Raw genomic sequence first — 22,936 nt, 5'->3', positions numbered from 1 at the left:
TTGGTTTGATCACTTTCAATTTTCCATAGGAGACCAAATGCATCCTATGTGAAAAACATGAACAATCAAATTCACGCTTAACCACCCACTAACTTCTTGCATTATCATTATCACATCGATATTGTCATAATATCGAAGTAAGAGGTTCGATCATCGTACCACGATAATCTATTGCCGCGAGATGCTTCCACGATCATAGAAATGTGGCACTTAAATAACTTCCTGGTACGTGTAGAATGCATCAATTTGAAAGTAAATCTTAAAAATTTTCCCCATTTATTTTGGGAGGTGAAACAAATTAATTGATGTTTTATGAAGCATCAAATGTAATACGTTTTTTTTCTAGATTATATTTAAAGGTTTATCCCAGTTCCCGAAAGTCTAAATTTTATAAATAACAAGGAATTATATATACAGTTATAAAGATAAACCTTAGGTCTGAAATCCGTGTAATGTATGTGATATGTTTCCAATATATTTTTTGATCCAAAGATATTTCAATTATTTGACTGTCGCTTGAATCTTTAATTGATGTACAGTACGACTTCAGCTGTAATGTCAAAACGTTTGATTCTTATAGGAGATTTAGGCTGCGAACGCTTTAATGAATCTGACCTAATTTTTACAGGAAATGCCTAATTTAAACTAGCTATTAAATAAATTAACAAAATTTAAATAGATTATTCTAGTCAGATAAATTTAGAATAGGGGAGACTGGGGCAAAAAGTCACAAAACGGATATTTTATTTTTTACAAGCTACCCGAGCACCTCCAAAATTTCTAATTAGCACAGTTTTATAGGAAATTTACCGCTCTACAACTTTGTGAAAGTCATTTTCTTCTATTTTATAAGGAAATATATTTATCGAGCCGTTTTCTAAAAAGTAAGTTTGTGATCATTCTCAAAAATGCTGGGGCAAATAGTATCAGGCATAAGATACTATCTCATTTTGATTCGCTTTATTACGGGATTCCGTAAATTTAAGTAAAATACCTAGATTAGGGGAAACTGGGGAACTACCAAACACGGGATACCACCAAACACTAATTTTTATTTCTAAACTACTTGGATTATCTCGGCGATACCTTCAGTGGACAAGCATCCCTATAGTGCCTATAAATTCCTATAGGTCTTATCTTCTGAAGTCGAATATCCGATTGAAAAATCGCAGTGTTTGGTGGTACCCCAGTTTCCCCTACATATTTTTATAGGAAATTTATTCTTCTACACCTTTGTAAAACACCGTTTTCTCTATCTGAGCGAGAAAAGCGCATTTTAAGCTATTTTACAAAAAAACACCCAAAAGACTGCAAATCGTTTGACTAATGCAAACAACAAGCGACGACACATAGCATTGACGATTCTTTTCACCGTGGAGCATCAGAAATTGTTTCAGTTTTTGTTACTTTTTACCTCAATCGTTTTTAATAAAAGGATTTCTGGAGAAAAGAATCTTTGTAAAATTCTAAAATAGATAGTGGATTCGTATTCAAAGAATATCCAGATAATTTGGGTAATATTCACCAGTGCATCAAATTTAATATAAGTAGCTAATAATTGATATTTTCTGCACGGAAAATATTCCAAAAATAGAGCTAAAAATTTAGATATTTTATATTTTCTAAATTCCTTGTTCGAATTCTAAGAAACTTACGACATTGAAGAAAGCCTATTGAGGCTATCTATGGAAAAAAAACTTAAGCCGCTATCTCATTTATCTTGGAAGATATTGAATTTTAAAATTTTCGATTTGTGACTTTTTGCCCCAGTCTCCCCTAGATTTAGACAATTTACTACATTGAATCCGGTTTTGGAATCAGGCTTTCAGATAACATTTTCACGGAATCGATTTTTGGCAAAATACCAATATTGTCATTTTTGGACTAACTGAAACTAGTAGTATCCTTTTCAAGATCCTTCTGCTCAATTTGGTACATAACATATCCCTATATACTTTAGCATGGTAAACCTGATCGGCGAAGACCAATAATGAGTCTAATGAAATGTAATTAATTATTTATTAATTAATTTATTTAAATTATTAAATTATGAAAATTATTAAAGAATTAAATGTAAGCCTAGGGGCAATTGGGGGTCAAAGTCATCCGCAGATGATAAAGTCACTCGCACTTACGGTAATTATTTGTCGAAAATATAAACCGAGTTTAGGCATTATTACCCATTAATCGGATTTTATTTATTTTTCAATAAATCATCCAGCATGTAAAATTTACAACATGGCAATAAATATATCAAGATATTTAGGGCAAAATAGGGCAGTTTCAGGAAGCTCAACATTTTTGAAGACTCTTATCGAATGCTTATAAATTAGGTGCACTCAACTAGACTCAGCTAGTTTCTCTTGGATATTAAATATACAATTAATTTTTCATTCTTTTATTATCCTAAAAATAGAGCTTTGCGGTATTCTCAAATTTACGAGATAGAGCTCTCATTTGGTGGTTACTGGTCTACTAATGATTAAATTAATTCATAAATCTTTAAAAAAAATTAAAATCGAAAATTGGTAAAGAAATGATCATTTTAGAATGTTCTGGTATGAGTTAAAAGTATACGGATAAACAAAAAATGTAAATACGAAAATGATAAGTCAATTACGGATATTTTACCGAGTCGGAACGTGGGCAGAATGCGATTAGTATTGGGGAATTTAGGGTGAGACATCTCTGACCATCTTCCTTTGCAGATGATTTAGTTCTTTTTGAATCTTCCGAAGAATCTTTTTGAATCTTCCGCACTTGACTGATTTGTAAATGTTTATCCCGAAACAGGTATGAAAGTGAATGTGGTTAAGTGGGAGGTAATGGTAATCAGTAAGGATCAATAATGATCCTTGGATTGACTTTGGTACTCGAAAACTGGTAATTCGTTTTTTTATCGTTTGGCCTCTGGTAAGATTAAAAGCTTACGGACAGATAAAAAAGAATATTTAAAAAATGGTTATTTAAGGGTACTTTACCAACACATTGCCGATTGCGACCAATGCAACCGGGTCGAGAATTTCAAGACCCGGTTTCAAGATTCTTAGAATTTTTCCCTAATAAATACTGATACTTTTTTGCAAAGCTATAAACAAATGGTTCAAAATTTTATATAAATCCTTCTTCTGACAATTGATGATTAAACTGTCGTTTAATAAATCAATGAGAAGAAAGGAATGCTTAAATGTTAATATCTTTGACACTCCAAGATCTTGATTACATCTTGTCATCAGTTGCCCCCTTGAGATCACTCGAAAGGGATCATTGTGATAGGTGTAGACTAGTATGTAATTTCGATTGTTGATCAAATTCATCATGTGACCTTCCTCAGTCAGAGAATTTAGCAGCAATTAATTCCATTTTAAATTTGAATCATTCATAATTATGCATGACATGCATTCCATTTCCATCATGAAAACAGCACCTTCAGAGATCTTCTGGGGATGATCATCATGATGAACTGATACTTTTCTTCAAGTGCACGTAGTTTACAATCCATTTGGTACGCAAGATTTTTGCTGTTGTTGATGCCTTTAAGAAGAAGTTTAGTACATTGCGAAAATTTTCAATGGAAAGTATGTCATTCGAATTAAAAAATTGTCTTGAGCTATGAGATCACACATTGGTTCTTTCACCGTTTCACATTCTTTAGCCATATCTTTAAAACCGCAATTATGAATTGATTTGTACAGCTCATTTGACTTTGACGTATTGAAGATCACTTACAATCACCATCTGAACAGGGGCAGCACATCGTAATATTTCAACAATCTTCTATTGAGACGATAAGAGCCCATATGGATTTTATGCAAAACATTTTGAAATATTGCTGCCAACCGAATAACATTAATAAAATTTTATCTTCATAAATTTGACACTATAAATATAATATGGACCTTTTTCCCGATATTTCGTAATATTTGATGTTGTCGACACCATTGAAAATCTTTGAAAAAAATGGGATTAAAAGCCTTGCGTAAACAGACGCATTAGAGCATGTGAATTTTACCCAGAAACATCGCAAAAGAAGCCATCGATGAGAAACAAGTAAATTTAATTAAAGTCAAACGGCCACCACTGAATAAATTGTCTATCAATCAAGAAAGGTAAAACGCTTCAAATTGATCTACCCACTCTGGGCATCAGACAAGAAAAATTAAAAGTGCTGCACGAGAAGAAGAAGAAAAAAAAAGAATATGAAGGTGCGCAACATTGAACTAAATCTATGTAAGGATGATTTCAATTGATCTCATAAGACACGATAATCAATCATCATTCTTCGCTGGCGTATTTCATCCGAAAAAAAATAATGAGATTTGAAGACCTATAAGATGTCAGTGACAAAAAGGCACTTTACTCTCATTAAGTCCCACCCGCTCACATGCTGTCTCCCAATCACTGAGGAATTCTACAAATTGGATTTTGGCGCCAAATTTGACGAGGTCAGGAACTAGAGAAGACCCAGCCAATATTCATGTAATCACTCACTGGAATTGACTGCCAGTGTGAATACAGAAACAATCAATATTTCACATGACAACATACAACAACTATTTGGCATTGTTATGCAAATTTGGAGACAATTAGTCTGCTGGAGGTACGTAATTTTTTAAAAGATTTTGTCTCAGACGATTTCTGTGGCATTGAGATAAGTTTTTCTCATTACTCGGCAGGGAGACTGGTTACATTTTACATCTATTACAAGATTGAAGATATTCTACTTCGTTAGGGAAGTGTGGAATACATTACAAAATAAAAACTAAGATTTATTTTAAATTTGAACACTTTTAATCGAATGGATACAATCTAGCTCTAATCAACATTCGCCAAGTAGGGCCACTCACTCGTGTAATTATTAAATTTTAAATTTTAGGCTCTAGGCAGACCTACGACTTAAGCCGTGACACGGTTTAATGCAAAATTGAATAAAGTGTAATAAATTAATTATTTTGATTATGATTTCGATTAATACTCAGATCTAAACAAGCCCTAAGGTTCCAGTTCCCAGAAATCAAATATGAACTTACAGGTTCCCTAATTACTTTGAAGTTAATAAAGAATTCCGATTGATTTCTTTACGAGACTGAATAGGGTTTCCTCAATAAGTCATATCATAACTGATCACGTTGATAACACGATAACAACATAAGTTCACGTACTGCTTCTAAAAACCATTGAATCCAAATTTAGTTCACCAAAACTGATACAGTCTCAAAATTTGAACATAAAACGAATCTCAATGTGGTATTTTAGCTAACTCATCGGATTCAATTCAAAATATGGATGAGGTATTGATGCAGTTGTTTGTATGGGTCCTAGTCAAAATCCTGAAAGCCAAAATCCCGAAATTCAAAATCCCAAAAGCCAAAATTTCGAAAAGCCAAAATTCCGAAGGGTTCTAAATCCCAAATGCCAGAAACCCAAATTCTTAAAATTGTCATTACTACTCCCAATCCCAAGATTGCATCCGCGCTTGTAAAAGGCAAAAGAAAATTTTCTGTGTTTTAGGAAATTATTCAACACATTATCCTCTGTATAATTTCGCCCTTCTAGGATTTTGACTGCGGGATTTTGGCTTCAAAAGATTTTGACAATTCAAGATTTTGACTCATACAATATTTTGGCTTTCAGGATTTCGACCAATCAGGATTTTGACATTTCGGGTTTTAGGCTTATGGGATTTTGACGTTAGCGACTTTGGCTTCTGATATTTTGACGTTAGCGATTTTAGCTTTTGGGATTTTGACCGGCAGTGGCTCTTTTAGCGGTCCGCAGTTAATTCGAGTTAGTTTAAGAAGTACTTAACAAAGTCTAAGTCGCTCACCGCGCAAAAATCCATGTGGAAACACAGAGGAAGACCTATGACCACATAAGACTACTTAAAGTATCTCCTTTCGCAAAAAAAATAGATTGTAGCACGAATGCTACAGGCTCCACACCAGAACATGCTGGAATACCCTTCATCGCTAGCCTCACGTATTTGAGCCCCATTGCTCATTCCAAGAGAGTCACGAATCTGGCGTCCTCCTCGCTTTACTGGTAAAGACGGTAAAGACTGACTGAGGAGCCGATTCGATTGTGCCTTCAGAATAACTCATCGAGCATTCTCAACTCCACATAGCGGAACTATAGCGATATCGTAACTTGAAGTTAGACGTTGTTATAGCATTCCTCAAAGTTATTGCCCCAGCTGAACAGTGATTGGTACCGTTGGCTTAGAAGAATCTTCGTCAGGACGGGCTTTCTCCCTCCAACTCCTCTAGGATCAACAGTCCTACTACAAGAGAAAGAAGATTCAGACAGCGACCTCAGGGATGAACAGCTTAAAATACAGTGAGTGTCAATAGTTTGTTGCCTAATGGATGTTTGAGAAATCAAGTGAAAAAAATGATAGAAAAAAATACTTTTCCAAATTTTTTTTTTTGCGGATGAGTTCCTTGTAATCCGTAGATATTATTTATAATTTTCAAAAAAAATAATTAATTTTATTTCATATCAAAAATAATTGTTTTCCAAAAGTTGGTCATTTTTGAAAAATCAAAAGTTTGTTGCCTCATTAAAAAAACTAATTTAAAATGGTTAAAACGTGCAACCAACTTTATGTAAACCGGTTACATTTTGAGCTTATGTCATTTGATAGGCAAATGGTGGATTTGTACATTTTTAAGGCTGTCAATGGTAAATATATAGGTGTAAGAGTGATGATAAATAACAAGAAATAATCAGTTTTTTGATAATTCATAATTTAGGTTATAATGGCAAATTACAAAAAGTTGAAAGGTGGGATATTGTCCAGAGATACTGCTGGAAGGAATCGGCGTCGCTTAATTGCCAAATTTTATGGAAATTCATGAAAAGTTATACATAAAATGGTCAAATATTATAGTTATGAGGCACGAGTACATCTGAAAAACGCTACTGGTAGACCCAGGGTTTCGACTCAGAAAGTCGATAACCGCATTCTAGGTATCTCTGATAGTAACCCCATGATCTTTGCTTCAAAAATTTAAAGTCAGCTGGTTACAGAGGGCATACAGGCTTCAAATGCTTCGAAAATCAAACTCAAAATGAAAGAAAATATAAGAATAGGTACTTGGCGCGCAAGATTCCATTGGTAAGCAAAACCAAACTGCGTAAGAGGTTGTATTTTTACGTTTTTAGCATGCTCCAAGTGAATTTACAACCTTTTAACCAGATTGGTTTTGTTTACCAATGGAAACCTGCAAACCAAGTAATTATTCTTACCACTTTCATTAAATTGCAGTTGGTTTTGAAGCCTGTATGCCTTCTGTAACCAGCCGACTCTGAATTTTTGAAGAAAATATCATGGGGTTACTATCAGAGATACCTAGAATGCGGTTATCGGCTTTCTGAGTCGAAACCCTGGGTCTACCAGTAGCGTTTTTCAGATGTACTCGTGCTTCATAACTATAATATTTGACCATTTTATGTATAACTTTTCATGAATTTCCATAAAATTTGGCAATTTAGCGACGCCGATTCCTTCCAGCAGTATCTCTGGACAATATCCCACCTTTCAACTTTTTGTAATTTGCCATTATAACCTAAATTATGAATTATCAAAAAACTGATTATTTCTTGTTATTTATCATCACTCTTACACCTATATATTTACCATTGACAGCCTTAAAAATGTACAAATCCACCATTTGCCTATCAAATGACATAAGCTCAAAATGTAACCGGTTTACATAAAGTTGGTTGCACGTTTTCACCATTTTAAATTAGTTTTTTTAATGAGGCAACAAACTTTTGATTTTTCAAAAATGACCAACTTTTGGAAAACAATTATTTTTGATATGAAATAAAATTAATTATTTTTTTTGAAAACTATAAATAATATCTACGGATTACAAGGAACTCATCTGCAAAAAGAAAAATTTGGAAAAGTATTTTTTTCTATCATTTTTTTCACTTCATTTCTCAAACATCCATTAGGCAACAAACTATTGACACTCACTGTAGATGCATAGGTTAAAGAGAACTCTAGTGTACTGAATTCTGTTTCGTCCCTAGTCCCTACAAATTCTCACAAATTCGTTTGAATCAGGGGCCCATCAAGCCAAATAAAAAGTGAAGATATTTTTCACTTTTCCTTGTAAAAAATTTGCAGATATTGCACCGCGACTTAAACAAATTTTCTCGTAGTTCTTGTATTATTTCGGCGAACATTATGAAATACACATTTTTAGATAGCTTTTAATGCACGATTTCGAAATATATCAAACTTATATATATTGGAGATTGGATTGGAAATTGGATTGATAAGTCAATTCTCTTTAGGAAAAAACTTGCCAATAGTCTTCAGTGCCTCTATGCAAAAACGTATGGCAAAATGAAATGTCGAGAGGCCCCTGGTTTGAATAGTGGGTCGGCATTTGATATAGGATTTTTAAGATTTTTAACTCCTATAACTTTGGGAATAATTAGCTTCCCGGTGTAATATTCACAGGGAACGTAGAGGGTGACAAGGAGTACCCGAACTCCTTGTCACTCCTTGTCCCGACCAGAACTCAGGACTTGTTGTCATTTAAGCCTTTGAGCGTTATGCCCTAGACACACTTACGACTTAAGCCGAGAGGCGACTTAACGTAATTGTAGATTACATTTCCATCAGTTTCTGACTAATTCGGCTAAAAGCTTTGAAACGGCTTAGTTAGTGAAAAACTAACTACAAATGGAAATGGATGGCAAATCCAGTTCCGAACTGACCCTGTAATTTGGCTAGTTTCTATTCCGTCTGTCTATCTTAATCTGGGTCGGACTACAAATTACTCTGCTATGGATAATACATAGAAATTTTTATTCCCCATATAAGTCTTCTCTTCTCAAAACGTATAGCCTATCCAAGGTAATACAAGGATATAAAAGGTTCAGAACTCCAAGTCCATGTTGTCCAAATCGACAACAAATCCTTCATGATAATTTTTAATACTAGTCGCATCGTGTGTGGTACTGCCCTACGAGCCCTACGCTTCAAGTTTTTTTTCCACTTTTTGATCTTACTATGAAGAATGCCAGAAATACAAAGATTACCCATATGAAAAATTATTCCTCTATTATAGTTCCCGTCAGTCCTCTAATTGTAGGTGATCGCTATAATTCTGCTAAGTAATTGCTCAGCATTGAATCAGAAAGAGCTTCTAGTAGAGTGATGCTGTATAATTGATTTTTTTTCTCAAAATGACTAATAAAAAAATTATGAACCTATTGTTAAGCACTGTCTCTTAACTAAGACAAATTTTCTCATATGCTAATTGTATAGCTTCCGCAATTATTTAATTCATCATGCAAACTTTCAGCAATTCAAGATCATTACAAATTAACTGGCCATTAGTCGAAACCGTCGAAACCAGCAAGTTAAGATCTCACGATGATCTTCAGCTAGCGACAGCATCAGTCATTGAATATTGACGTCCACATGATCATAAATCAAGTTTGGAAATGTAACATATTTCATAGAGTAGTGTTTTCCCAGTCAGCATTAATTCATGTTTTTTGTCATGTTTATTGCACTAAGCATGATGTTGGCGCACATCTTTTGCTCTTTCGCCCATTCATGCGCACCAAAGACAGCAAAAGACAACTTTGAAGCGAAAAAAAATTGACAAGGTGGTAAGGAAGGCAACGAATTTGCAATAATGTTAAAGATCAGCATTATGCATTAAGATTACACTTTATTTGCTGGAGCATTTGCCTTTTGTGAAGCCTCAGAGAGGCCATTATGCGTTGTTACACATCAAATTCCGCAATGTGGTTCCTCGGCCTCGTGATCACAGTCACTTCTTCTTGCACGACAATCACTTGGCCACGCAGAAGTCTCCTCGAGATACTATTTACTTCCCACTGATACTCTCATTTCAATTGCCAAATGCGCAATACTCTTTCTTAGGTATTCAAATTTCTGCTTTTCAAGCACAAGTCGAGGATTCTTCCCATTCTGATAAGAATCATAACATTTTCTTCCGTCCACGCACAATATTTCGCAATTACAATTATTTTAGTGAATTGCATGACTTAAGAAAAAAGTTACCGGCATTGGCTTTTCCAGGAAGAAAATTTAGATAAAAAGACTTTTATTCGAGAAACTTTTAAACTCTTTTTCTCTTTTCACGTCAGCCTTTGTTCTAAAAGTAATGTTTTTAATCTTTAATTTTTATATATTTTTATTATTTTATAACTTGATATATTTTTATTTTTTTATAACTTGAAAAAATTTCTAAAATACTAAAAGAGATTATTAAAATCACTGATATTAAAAAAAAACAATTAAAAATTACGTTTTAGTCCATCATTAACCCATTCCTTACCATGGTATTATACATCATACGCAAATTGAGTGATTTTAGATGATTTATTACAAGTCAATTGATATTCGAGTTTCTGTCGGCAATAGATTTTTAGTTACTTTAGTCCTTCAATTACTCGGAAAAAATAGCCCGACAGAGATGGAAATACTTTTTGTTGTTCTTTTCTCGCTTCACGTGAAGTCATGCGAAAATTTTGCTCAAAATGGCGGACGGAAAATGCGACATCCCGTCGAATTTGTTAAAATTGACCTTCATCCTCTTTCCTGATTTGAATTCTGGTTTCCAATGTGTTTTCTTGGATAGTTACTCTATCTAAATCAATAGAGTTTGTAATGAATTAATGTACAGAATTTAAATTCAGTGACCGTTAAAAACCGTGTTTGAGGGCGACTCCCCGCGCCCCCATAATGGATAAAAATTATTTCTTTTCAAAAAAATCATCTATTAACCTGTAGGAAACTAATTCCAAAATATGAACATTCTATCTCAAGTAGTTCTGGTACATTGACTGAATGGGTTAAAGAAATTATTCATAAGAAATTTATTATTTTCAAAGATATTATTAAAGTATTTTAAAAATTAAAGGAAAGGTGCTTTTATTATCTGGTAATATAAGGGAAGTTTAAGATCATGTTTTTTTTTTCAGAATGTAATAAATTATTTGTCCTTAATAATCCAATACTAAATCAATTTTTTCCAAATAATCTTGATTGTTGAAAAATTAGAGCAGTTAAGCCATATGACTAAATCTCAGGTCTAAAGCCGGGTTTACGGATTTTACTCATGTAGTTTCCTGGGTATTCTTTCCATCTCCATCCATTTATCCTTTATCCCTTTTTTACATGAACCATCTCAATCTTCTCGATCGGATAAAGGCCGGAATTCCCCTATAGTTGCCTTATATTAGAATATTGGAATCTCTAATTATTTATCCATTATTTGAATTGAAATGTTTGTAAGCCAATATCATAGTATACACACAACATTTTCTGGCATATACAATCTATGATTCAGGGTTTCTGCCGTTTACATGATGAGATCGGTAGTGGTAAGTCGGCGTCAGACGCAACACGTAACTAAGCATAATTGAGGAGAAATTATATAATTTTAATTGAATTGAATTATGAAAAGGCCAGTACAAGGGGTGGCTTTTGGAGTGAAACGTGAACGGCAATCGGCAAAATTAGTACCGGTCTGTAGAGGAATTCTGTAACAATATAACAATGTCATAAGACAAATTCGAGAAAATTAAAGGCCAGTGATCACCGAACGACTGTTGTTAGAAGCTCCATGAAATCTTTTAGTAACTGATATGAATTTGATTTTCGATAATTTTTCCGACTTTATCACATAAACATTTTTAAATTCGTCATATGACATTGTCATAGTGCTACAGAATTACTCTACTGGAGCTTAAAATCGACAGATCGACACAATGTGGCCTAAAATCGGCAGGCCGGCATTAGATCGGCAGATTGATACGAGATCGGCAGATCGGACCCATTTTTTGAAAAAATCAACAGATCGGCACTCGAGTGAACTCGGAGCGGCACAGTTATCTAGCCCTTGTGCTGATAGATCTGTCGTACGGCCCGTCCCTCAAAAATCAGTAACTTTTTTTTTCTTCTGTGCGGGTCAACGGGTACTGTTTCCAGACTATACATTATGATTGGCTTCAGTATGGTTCTGTATATCTTGATCTTTATTGATCACAAGAGGTTCCTTGATCGAAATATCGACGAGAGTGCAAAGTACCTTCTACTACTCGCCCGAAATCTTCATTACCGAAACGAACCACTTTATGTCAGGGACGACCTTAAAATTACATTTATCCAAAAGTGACATTCCCTCTGACGGAATCTCGAAGGTGCGTCGCCAGTTACCAATAGACGCTTCTTTCTCTGATCGGCCCATTTAACATAAAAAATTGTCAAATTTGACAAGATCAAGATTTGACACAGTAAGCATAAATCTCCAAAATCGACAACATTACCAACATTCTTTTTAAATTACCACAGGAATTGAGGATGATTCTGAAATTTATGAGTTATTCATGTGAGAAAGCATTGTTATTCATGTTTTTAGATTAGAATTTCTAGGATTTCACTATCTCAAAATTCATACTCTGGGATTAACAACATCGGCATTACTAACATAACGATGACGTTTATATACTATTTGAAGCTAATTCTCAATACAAAAAATATCTATTTCGTTATACTTATATTATATTTTGAAAATGTATTCTTTTACGAAAGATTTCTCCAGTACATAGGGTCAAAGGAACACCTATTCGACAGGGAACCCCTATTAAGACTCTTGTCAAAATCTTGAAATTTATTTAAAGTATCTAATTAAACATATATAATATGACGTTTTTTCCTTAGTTTACGTTTTTTGATAAGGATAGATGTTCAAATTTCGTATTTCAAATGGTACAGAGTAGGGTGTCAATAAGTCCTGAGTCCTGACAAGACTTCTTAAAGTATCAATAGGTGTTCCTTTTACCATATGCAATTTTTGTTATGTTGGTTGTTAATCCAGGGACCCTCTGTAGTCATTGAACAGGTTTTTTGTTATAAAATCTGACTACATACTTTTTGACATTTTCCCTTTCTCTATCGAAACAGTACGATATCTGTCGCTTGACATTCAAAAGCATGTGACAGTAAATACGTCAAACGTACTGAAACGTACGCCATTGTGAGCTTTAGCTTTTGCTACTTGGGATCTGGATTTTCTAGTCATTACCGTTCTTCTTGCACCAGTATTTTCCTACTCTTCTAATGACAAACAGAATTATTTTAATACGTTTTCCTTTTAATGAGAAAATTCGAAATATCTAAGTAGAGTATCATTTGCCCAATAGTTTTCTGTCAAATACTCTTGGTGGTTTGAGTAGTTTGGAGCAGGGTTCCTCCCCCTGAATGAAAAGAGTCTCAATTGAGTGTGAAGTTAAAGATTTCGCTAACAACATAATTAGATGCTCCGTGATTACAAATTTCATGTCAGTTAATTTTGAAATTGCTACATTAAGGCACAGAGTAATTACTATACAGTTTATTGCAAGAAAACTTGTGATGTGTTTAACTTCTTTTGCCGCCTTTTTTTTCTCTTGCTACCCTCTCAACGCTTGAAACAATGAACAGCTTGAGATTAAATAAGTTTATGTAGCGTGCAATTAGATTTGTAATAACTTAATTATTTGAGATTACCATTTAATTTGTCATTTTGTGGATAGCTTCTTCACTGGTGTTTTTACAACATATCGCAAATGAAATTCATCAGCAATTGGGCGGGAATCTGGAGTGATTCACTGTGGGCATTGCAAAAATTACATAATCCCCTTCAGCTTTATGGCTTTTGCTTTTTTTTTGTTAAGTTCCTTCTGACAGTTACGCTGAATATTTCTGCAAGATGTGATTATGGTTTTCTTGAACTTGAATCTTCAAGCCATCAGATGGTGCGTGCTCAATGGGCAATTCACCGTTTCCTTTTGTTAATTTTATTGTGAGATATAAATGGAAGAATCATATTTGGCCACCGCATCATTGTCACACATACGGTAGCGGCAATTAATCAACCAAGAATTTTATTATGGTCAAACTCTGTGAAATCTTCAACACTTGACTGAATACCATCAATTTCATTTGTCATCTGCTTGGTGATCTTCTATATTTACACTTAATATTATTGATGATGATGTCCAATCAATTTTATATACTCAGAAATACTCCTTCCGCGATGTTGTATTTATTTTATTACCTTGTGAACAATTAGGGGGAAGTGAGGCAACTTTGAAAGTGGGGCACCTTTGAAATTGGGATTTTTCACCTATGTTTAAGTAAAACTGAGCCATATCATAATATAATTTAGCTTCTCAATCTGTTTATGCAGCTAAATTATATAATTATAATGCTCAATTTAATTTAAAAATAGGTGAAAACTCCCAATTTCAAAGATGCCCCACTTTCCCCTATGGGAAGTAATTTTTCACAAGTCCCCTCTCGGAAAGTTAATTTATAAAAATTGTAAATAAATTATTTATAACATTTTATTTAACAGTAGCTTCCCTTAGTTTTTGAGAAAACTACTATTATTCATTGTAAAATATTTCGTTATCAAATTATAAACTTACCGTGAGAAAAACGTATATTTTACGATAGGGGGAAGTGCGGCACTTCTGAATTGGGGCAGCTTTAAAAAATAGCCTTGTTTTACTATTTCAAATTAAAACAGGATCTTGCAATGGTACGATTTAGCTCCACTAACCATTTGTGAAGCTGAAATACATCGTGATAAGGCTCAATTCCATTTAAAAATTGTAGAAAAAAAGGCCTATTTCAAAGCTGTCCCACCCAAATTCAAAGGTGCCCCACTTCCGTCTAACGTAATAAAGTAAAAAACCTCTTCTCTACGTAAATCTTCACAAAATTCTAATAAAGTTTACGGAAATGTAGCAGCATGCTATTTTTCCCTTTCCCCAACTCACCATTAGTGGGTCTATAGGCGAAACGGCGAGAGATAAAAATTTGGTACTTCAGGAACCCCCTCCATAAATTAATCTTAGCATAATAAAAATAACCTTAAATTTCTTCCACCCCTGTTGAGCATAGCAAAAATTTTAGTAGATTGTTTATACCGCTTAGGCCGATATTACTCATAAACAACCCATCCAATATTTCATGGAAACAAAGAATAAAAATAATAAAAAGCTAAATGCTGTAAATATTTACCAATATATTCGTAATAAAAATCTATGACAAGCACGTTCATCATGCTCTTTTACACATGTCTCACGACTTCGATCAATAAAATATTTTCAATAATTTCCTATCACGATTTATTAAAAAAAATGTAAAACTGATACAAAAATTTTCACAATATGTTATTCTTGTGCTTAAAATGGACAGAAGTGAAAATTACAGAATCAGATGGATTATTTTCCTGCTTGTGGTTTCCCATGCAGTCGGTAAATTGAATTAACAAATATATTAGCAACTCATACGTTAGTAAAAATTTATTTATAATTTTATTTAAACTTTGTTTCAGAACTAGCAATGGCAAAACCAATAATAGAAGCTCTTGCAAAAACGCTTTCTGCAGGTATGTCTAAAATTTGCAAATTTCAATTCAATACGCTTACGACTTTTGAAGATAATCTGCGGATCATCAAAGATACTCCTTGTTAAATCAAACATAAGATTCCCTTTACAATGTTGAGGGTCGACCGTTAGGATGATATGAGTCAGATGTTGGAATTTCGGTCTAAAAACTTTCTTGTTCTTCTTTATGTTTTTATTGGCCGACGTTTCGATCCTTGGTTGGGACCTTCTTCAGGGCCTACATACAATTTTAAACATGAATCTGATGGTGTTGTTTTATTATTCACAATTGTTCTCCCAGTTTTTGATGTAAGTTGTAAAAAATCTAAAAATGAGTTTCCTGAACTGTCAGATTCATGTTTAAAATTGTATGTAGGCCCTGAAGAAGGTCCCAACCAAGGATCGAAACGTCGGCCAATAAAAACATAAAGAAGAACAAGAAAGTTTTTAGACCGAAATTCCAACATCTGACTCATAGATTCCCTTTATGTTTAATTCAAATTCATTTAAAAACTAAAACATATTCTGTAGATTTTATTTTGCTACGAAAAACACTGTATTAAAGTCAAAACACAGTAAAGACCTTCAAGGAATCTCCTTTATTTCCTCCTCTTACAACGTTTCGGAAATGGGTTGTCTCCTTCCACAGGTCTATAATTTGTTTTGGACAATTTTTTAAAATATTTTCTTTTCACTTTTTCTTTCAAATAAAAACTTACATGGGTAGGTATGGGGAATTGATAGACCGAAAGATCGTTTTAAACACTGTATACTAAATTTATTTAATATTCATCGACTAGAGGTCCAAATTGAATTAACAAGCTTAGCAAGTTAGCCCATATTAAGAATCTCACCCACCATCTAAACTAATCTAATTGTAAACTCCGTAATTCGTTTGTTCTATAATAAATTAATTACGAATTGAATTTGAACAGTACTTGGAGGTGGGAATACGGCTACCGAAAATGAGCCAGCTCAAACGGACGCGATTCCAGAAATCGAGAGTGTGAATACAAATTCAGGAACGGACGTAGATCCCGGCACAAGTGGGTATACAAGTATGGAAGCTGATAGAGATAGTACTCAAGAAACAGGAGATGCTACGACTACAGATGAGCGCACAGATGATCCTGTAAAAACGGAAGAGGACACGCCTACGGATGAGCGTACGAATGATACTAGAGAAACAGAAGAGGCTCCGGCTACGGGTGAGCGTACAGATGATATTGGAGGAACAGAAGAAGGTGCTGCTACGGGTGATCGTACAGATGATACCGGTGAAAGAGAAGAACCTACGGATGATACTAGAGAACCAGAAGAAGCTACGGCTACGGATGATCGTACAGATGATACTGAAGAAACAGAAGAGGCCACGGGTGAGCGTACGGATGATACTGGAGAATCAGAAGAGGGTACGGCTACGGGTGAGCCTACGGATGATAGTGGAGAAACAGAAGAGGGTCCTGCTACGGGTGAGCGTACAGATGATACTGGAGAAACAGAAGAAGGTGCTGCTACGGGTGACCGTACAGATGATACCGGTGAAAGAGAAGAACCTACGGATGATACTAGAGAAACAGAAGAAGCTACGGCTACGGATGATCGTACAGATGATACTGAAGAAACAGAAGAGGCCACGGGTGAGCGTACGGATGATACTGGAGAATCAGAAGAGGGTACGGCTACGGGTGAGCCTACGGATGATAGTGGAGAAACAGAAGAGGGTGCTGCTACGGGTGAGCGTACAGATGATACTGGAGAAACAGAAGAAGGTGCTGCTACGGGTGATCGTACAGATGATACCGGTGAAAGAGAAGAACCTACGGATGATACTAGAGAAACAGAAGAAGCTACGGCTACGGATGATCGTACAGATGATACTGAAGAAACAGAAGAGGCCACGGGTGAGCGTACGGATGATACTGGAGAATCAGAAGAGGGTACGGCTACGGGTGAGCCTGCGGATGATGCTAGAGAAACAGAAGAAGCTACGGCTACTGATGAGGGTACGGAAGATACTAGAGAAACAGAAGAGGCTCCGGCTACGGGTGAGCGTACAAATGATACTATAGAAACAGAAGAAGCTACGGCTACGGATGAGCGTACGGATAATACTGTAGAAACAGAAGAGACTACGGGTGAACGTACGGATGATACTAGAGAGACAGAAGAAGCTGCTGCTACGGGTGACCGTACAGATGATACCGGTGAAAGAGAAGAACCTACGGATGATACTAGAGAAACAGAGGAGGGTACAGCTACGGATGATCGTACAGATAATACTGGAGAAACAGAAGAGACTACGGGTGAGCTTACGAATGATACTGGAGAATCAGAAGAGGGTACGGCTACAGGTGAGCCTGCAGATGATAGTGGAGAAACAGAAGAGGGTGCTGCATCGAATGATCGTACCGATAATACTGGGGAATCCGAAGTAGCTACGGGTGAGCGTACGGATGATACTGGAGAAACAGAAGAAGCTACGGTTACGGACGAGCGTAACGATAATACTGGAGAAACAGAAGAAGCTACGGCTACGGGTGAGCCTGCGGATGCGGATGATACTGGAGAAACAGAAGATAGTGCTTCTGCGGGTGATCGTACAGATGATGTTGGAGAAACAGAAGAGGCTACGGATGATCGTACGGATGATAGTGGAGACACAGAAGGGGGTGCACCTACGGGTGATCGTACAGATGATACTAGAGAAACTGAAGCAAATACTGGTAGCAACTCCCGTAGAAACTCTAAAGAAACTGAGAAGATAATGAAGCAAAGAGAAAAGAATGAGCGGCGCCCGTTGTGGTCCCAGAAACGTAATCGACCTTAGGAACGAACTAAGCACTAAACTCAATGCAGTACTACTTCAATAGTATGAACGTTCAAAATTTTAAAATTCTATTAATGAAAGTAAAATTTCAGGACATGCAAAATTTATAATGTCTAAGAACCATTCTCCAAGAACTAAGACGCAATTAAAAAATATCGCAACTCGCAACGTAAACGGTAAAAGCGTTTATACCATTGTAGTAGCACTGTAACTCGGTCGAACGACGTCATGTTGCTCGTTGTGTCTTAAAAAAAAATTTAATCAATTAACATTGTAGATTCTAGAATTTTATGACAAAAATATTTATTAAAATTTGCAGTTAAAGCATTTTTTAGCAATTTTTAACAATTTTTCTATTTCGAATCAAAGACGCGTTTATTTATTTTAGTGTTTTCAAGTTCAAATATTTAATTGCATGTGAAAAATATATAGCTATTAAAGTCTAACTGTATCTAATTTAGCTTTTCTAAAAATACCTTCCTTCTGACAAATTGAAATACAAACAAGACCTCTTCCAAAAGTATCTTTCCAAATACAAAAGTCGCTTTTACAAAAAAAGGTATCAATTTATTTAAGCATGTCCTCCAATTGAAACACCTCCTTCACGTATTATGGATGGACGACCATCAACAAAAAAGTCAATCCATTAAGATGAACGTCTCAATTTGACCCAGGATACAGGTAGTGTGTCAATTTTTACCAATGATTTTTCCGCCCACTGAATAATTTCAAAACTAAGCGCATTAATCTTGAACCATCAACGTGAGTGACTGAGACTAGATGAAAAATTGGCAAACAATTGGTTCAAGATGCAAATTAAGTACATTTGTGGTTAATGAAGTGCATTTGGGATGCTTTCAAGACAGTGCAACATTTCTTGTGCACCACTGAAGAAATGGTCATATTCTATGCTCCAATTAAGTGCAAAGAACACAATTGAAGATGCCATTGTTACATTTTACCAACCTTCTATATATACTTCTTTTTGCTCCCATCCTGATCCCCAAACAGTGAATTCTGTCGACTCGAGCAATTAATCTTGTGGCAATTTGTGCTATAAGTTGCTCAAGTTTATTTTCAAAATGTACACACATAAGGAGATCATGTTGCGTTGAAAATTGCGAAAGTGTTGATTTTTGCCTGGTAGATGTGGCCAATAAATACGATGATGGTACTACTGATGACCATTCAGTAATAATGAGAGCGATGCAATCACCTCAACTTAATTTGCATTCCTTCCCAATACTTCTTACACTTATTTCATACCTTTTTTCTCACCTCTTTCATTTCCCATCAGACACTTTTTGGCAATACTTTTAATTGTAATGAACAGCTGGAGAGAAATAGCACAGACTGATGCTTTTTTTTTCTTCTAATTCGCAATAAAAAGATTTTTACGCTACTGCTCTTTAATTGAAGATTCACCCGAAAAAAAATCAACAATGCTATTGATCGTATTTATTGGAAAATTGGCTCTTTCTACACAACACAAGGAGAAAAAGAACATCAGACTATAGTTGCAGTTTAAGGGATATCTCAAATATTTTAGTACAACTTTTTGACATGTGTTCTAAAATCAAAATAAGGTATGGTTCAATTCCAATGAAAAATAAACAATTTTTTTAGCACTTTACTGTTCTGAAGTGCTTCTACATTATCGATTTTTCTTTGTGTTTGGTTCCTATTACGACTATTCTTCGGTTTTAGAACACGGCGAGGACTGGAGATGACATCCAAGACAGGAACCAACACGAAGAAAAGTCGATAAAGCAGAAGCACTTGAGAACAGTAAAGTGTATATATCGTAACGCAAAGTTAAAATATCGTATCGTAAAGTTAATATATCGGGTCTTAAAAAACAATTTGAAATTTAATAATTTAAAATAATATTTTTCTCTTTGACTAAACATATTTTATATATTTGATTTTTTTTTTAATTTTATTATAATTGACAATTAGGTGTCATATTAATATCATTAGGTCGCTAATACTTGCATTTAATTGAAATGAAAATATAAATATTAGCTTTGCATTAATAAAAAAAAGTTTTCTCATATCTTCTTAATTTCATAAATTTTAGTACAGAAAAATATATACACTATACGCAATACTTTTATAAATTTCAAAGGAAATATTTTCATAAAGTTAAATTTAATTTGTATAAAATTAAAATTAGTTTTTGTGTTTTTGTTTTTTTTCGATATGTTTTAGTACACATTTTTAGTAGATATTCTAAATCAGATAATTATAGGATTGAATAAAAAATAAAGATGTCAATTTAAAAAAAAAAGAATGTCTAAATTAATTTGTTTTTTTAATTGTTTTAAGTTATCATCAATATATCTTGTTTTTTTTAAATTTGATATGTTTTATAATAACACTTTTAAGTGCCGTATTACTCAGCAAAAGTATGAATAATTTATTAACGTAAAATTACCTTTTGTTATTGCACCAGAAATAAAAACAAGTTGCATCAGAAATACAATCTTATGCAAAAAATATAAATATTTATAAGTAATTTAAATTTCTAAAAAGTTTGTATAATATCTAGTTAAATTTGCAATTTTGCAGCGAAATGTTTACCTGGAACGGTGTACTTTTTGAGTTTGAAATTGTATTTTTTTTTAGATCAAACTTTGTTCAAATTTTCAATTTAAAAATTCTAATGTTTCTTTTTATTTAATTTTTTTAAGATTTAGGGCAGAATCACATTGACAGTAAAATGCTCGCCGTAGCCTCCCCGTATTTCCTTACTTTACGCATTTTCATTCTAATTCTTACGCAAATTCTCGATTACCGTATTACTTTATCTCATACTCAGTGGCACTAAGGGAAAATAATATGTATAAGAAAATTGAAGAAATAAAAGGAAAATGCGATAAACGGTGATCAAAAATAAAACTGTACGATTAATTTCACTTAATTTTTCTTGCTCACTCTTTATCGAATTTTCGTTTTATTTCTTTATTTTTTTTTTAAATTATTTTCACCTAGTGCCACCGAGTATGAGATAAGGTAATACGATAATCGAGAATTTGCGTAAGAATTGTAATGAAAATACGTAAATTAACGAAATACGGTGAGCATTGTACTGTCAATGTGATTCTGCCCTTAGTCCACAAAAGTATGAATAATTTATTAATGTAAAATTAACCTTTTGTTATTGCAGCAGAAAGAAAATCAAGGAAAACAAAAAATATAAATTATTAAAAAAAAATTCTAAAAAGTTTGTAAAAAAAGTTTAATTTCCAATTCTATATCAAAATGTTTACCGAAAAGGGTGCACTTTTTAGCTTGCAATAGTTTTTTTTTTAGATCAACCTTACTTCAAATTCAAAAATTAAAAATCCTAATGTTTTTTTTTAATTTTATTTATAAATAATTTGAAAAATAAAAATGGAAGTAAACAGAATTCTAGGTATGATTATAAATATAAAGAGTCTAAAGGGTAAGGAAAATCAATAGTTATAGGCCATACTTCCCACAATCTTTTTGGGTTGTTAAACCGTATTTTTTTTAGTCTTTTTCAAACTCGATCACTCTTGAAAACAACTACTTTATAGACTTTATAAGAAAGCCTACGATTTTTTTTTAAATTTTCGGATATAATGTTAGAAAATTCAAAATTTTATATTTTTCAAAGTTACAATTCAACCCTTCTGAATGAGGCGTAATTCTGAATCGAATTGGTTAATTGTTGGATAATGAGCTGGCGTGATGACCTTGTATAAAAATATTGTTGACAATGAATGAAAAACTTTTTGTAGCCACTGAAGAAGGTCCACATCCAGACCGAAAGCTCTGGGCAAGACAGAAAATTTGTTTTTCTTCTTGAGGTGAAATAAATTTCCACTGGCGATTACCGGAAGTGTCCCCACGAATTGGTTAAATTTAGATTTTTTTTAAATGTTTTGAAACTTCTAAATTAGGGGAAACTAGGTCACCACCAAACACGGGGTAGAATTAAACATTGGGATTTTTTAATCAGTTATTCGACTTCACAGGACAAGACTTATGGAAATTTATAGGTATTATGGGGATGCTTGTCCACAGAAGAAATGGTCAAGATAGTCCAAGTAGTTTAGAAAAATATTAGTGTTTGGTGCTACTCCGTGTTTTGTGGTGGCCTGGTTTCTCCTAGGTTCCAATTGTTATAAACAATCGGTAAAGTACCTGTCCATATCATTCACTCATTTATTCATTTCCCACCGCTTATACCAAACGGGGTCGCGGGCCTAGAACACCCAGGATAATAGCTTACGTCTGCCTATCCTCAGCCACTTCAGGAAGATATTCGTTCGGGGTCGATCCCAATGTACTCCAAGGCAAGATTCTGAATTTGGTGCAGTGATCTTGTCCTAGGTCTCTCCCAAATTCGAGATTTTACCACAATGATTTGCATAGCTTTTTCGGGGAAGCTTTCTGACCTGTCCATCTCCATCAAGAAATTTTAGTCAATTTTTAGCCACATTCACACGCTGGAAATTGACTAATAAAATCATCATAGCTGAATAATAATTCTCACTCGATCATTGATCGTGTATAAAAATTCCGACAAATCAATATTCAATTAAAGGCTGTATATCTACAATGGTATATTTGCATGCAGACATCAATAGTGTCTGGGTGGCGATATGTGAGGAAAATGAAAAAGCAAGAAAGTGCTA

General features: G+C 34.2%; 2 protein-coding genes across 2 annotated transcripts in view; both read left to right on the top strand.

The window, feature by feature from the left end:
* LOC129800238 (uncharacterized transmembrane protein DDB_G0289901-like) overlaps positions 1-22,936 on the top strand; it is a 62,875-nt gene that overhangs the window by 19,345 nt on the left and 20,594 nt on the right. The window contains exon 6 of the mRNA XM_055844505.1: positions 16,375-18,165. Within this exon, the coding sequence (XP_055700480.1) occupies positions 16,375-18,165 (1,791 nt within the window). The remainder of the gene's footprint in view (positions 1-16,374; positions 18,166-22,936) is intronic.
* LOC129803765 (uncharacterized) lies at positions 15,221-18,725 on the top strand. Its single transcript, XM_055850546.1, has 3 exons — positions 15,221-15,306; positions 15,387-15,440; positions 16,375-18,725. The coding sequence occupies exons 1-3, from the start codon at positions 15,240-15,242 to the stop codon at positions 18,267-18,269; spliced, it is 2,016 nt and encodes a 671-aa protein (XP_055706521.1). The 5' UTR covers positions 15,221-15,239; the 3' UTR covers positions 18,270-18,725.

Source organism: Phlebotomus papatasi, chromosome 2 (assembly GCF_024763615.1).
Source record: "Phlebotomus papatasi isolate M1 chromosome 2, Ppap_2.1, whole genome shotgun sequence".
Taxonomy (NCBI): Eukaryota; Metazoa; Arthropoda; class Insecta; order Diptera; family Psychodidae; genus Phlebotomus; species Phlebotomus papatasi.
The sequence above is the reverse complement of the archived record's forward strand: the minus strand, read 5'-3'. Positions and strand labels throughout refer to the sequence as shown.

What these genes read in the sequence shown, in the direction of transcription:
- LOC129803765 (XM_055850546.1), top strand. Translation starts at nt 15,240, where the DNA reads ATGGACAGAAGTGAAAATTACAGAATCAGATGGATTATTTTCCTGCTT. An exon ending in TGTGGTTTCCCATGCAGTCG is followed by an intron (nt 15,307 to 15,386) that starts GTAAATTGAATT and finishes ACTTTGTTTCAG; the next exon opens with AACTAGCAATGGCAAAACCA. An exon ending in TGCAAAAACGCTTTCTGCAG is followed by an intron (nt 15,441 to 16,374) that starts GTATGTCTAAAA and finishes GAATTTGAACAG; the next exon opens with TACTTGGAGGTGGGAATACG.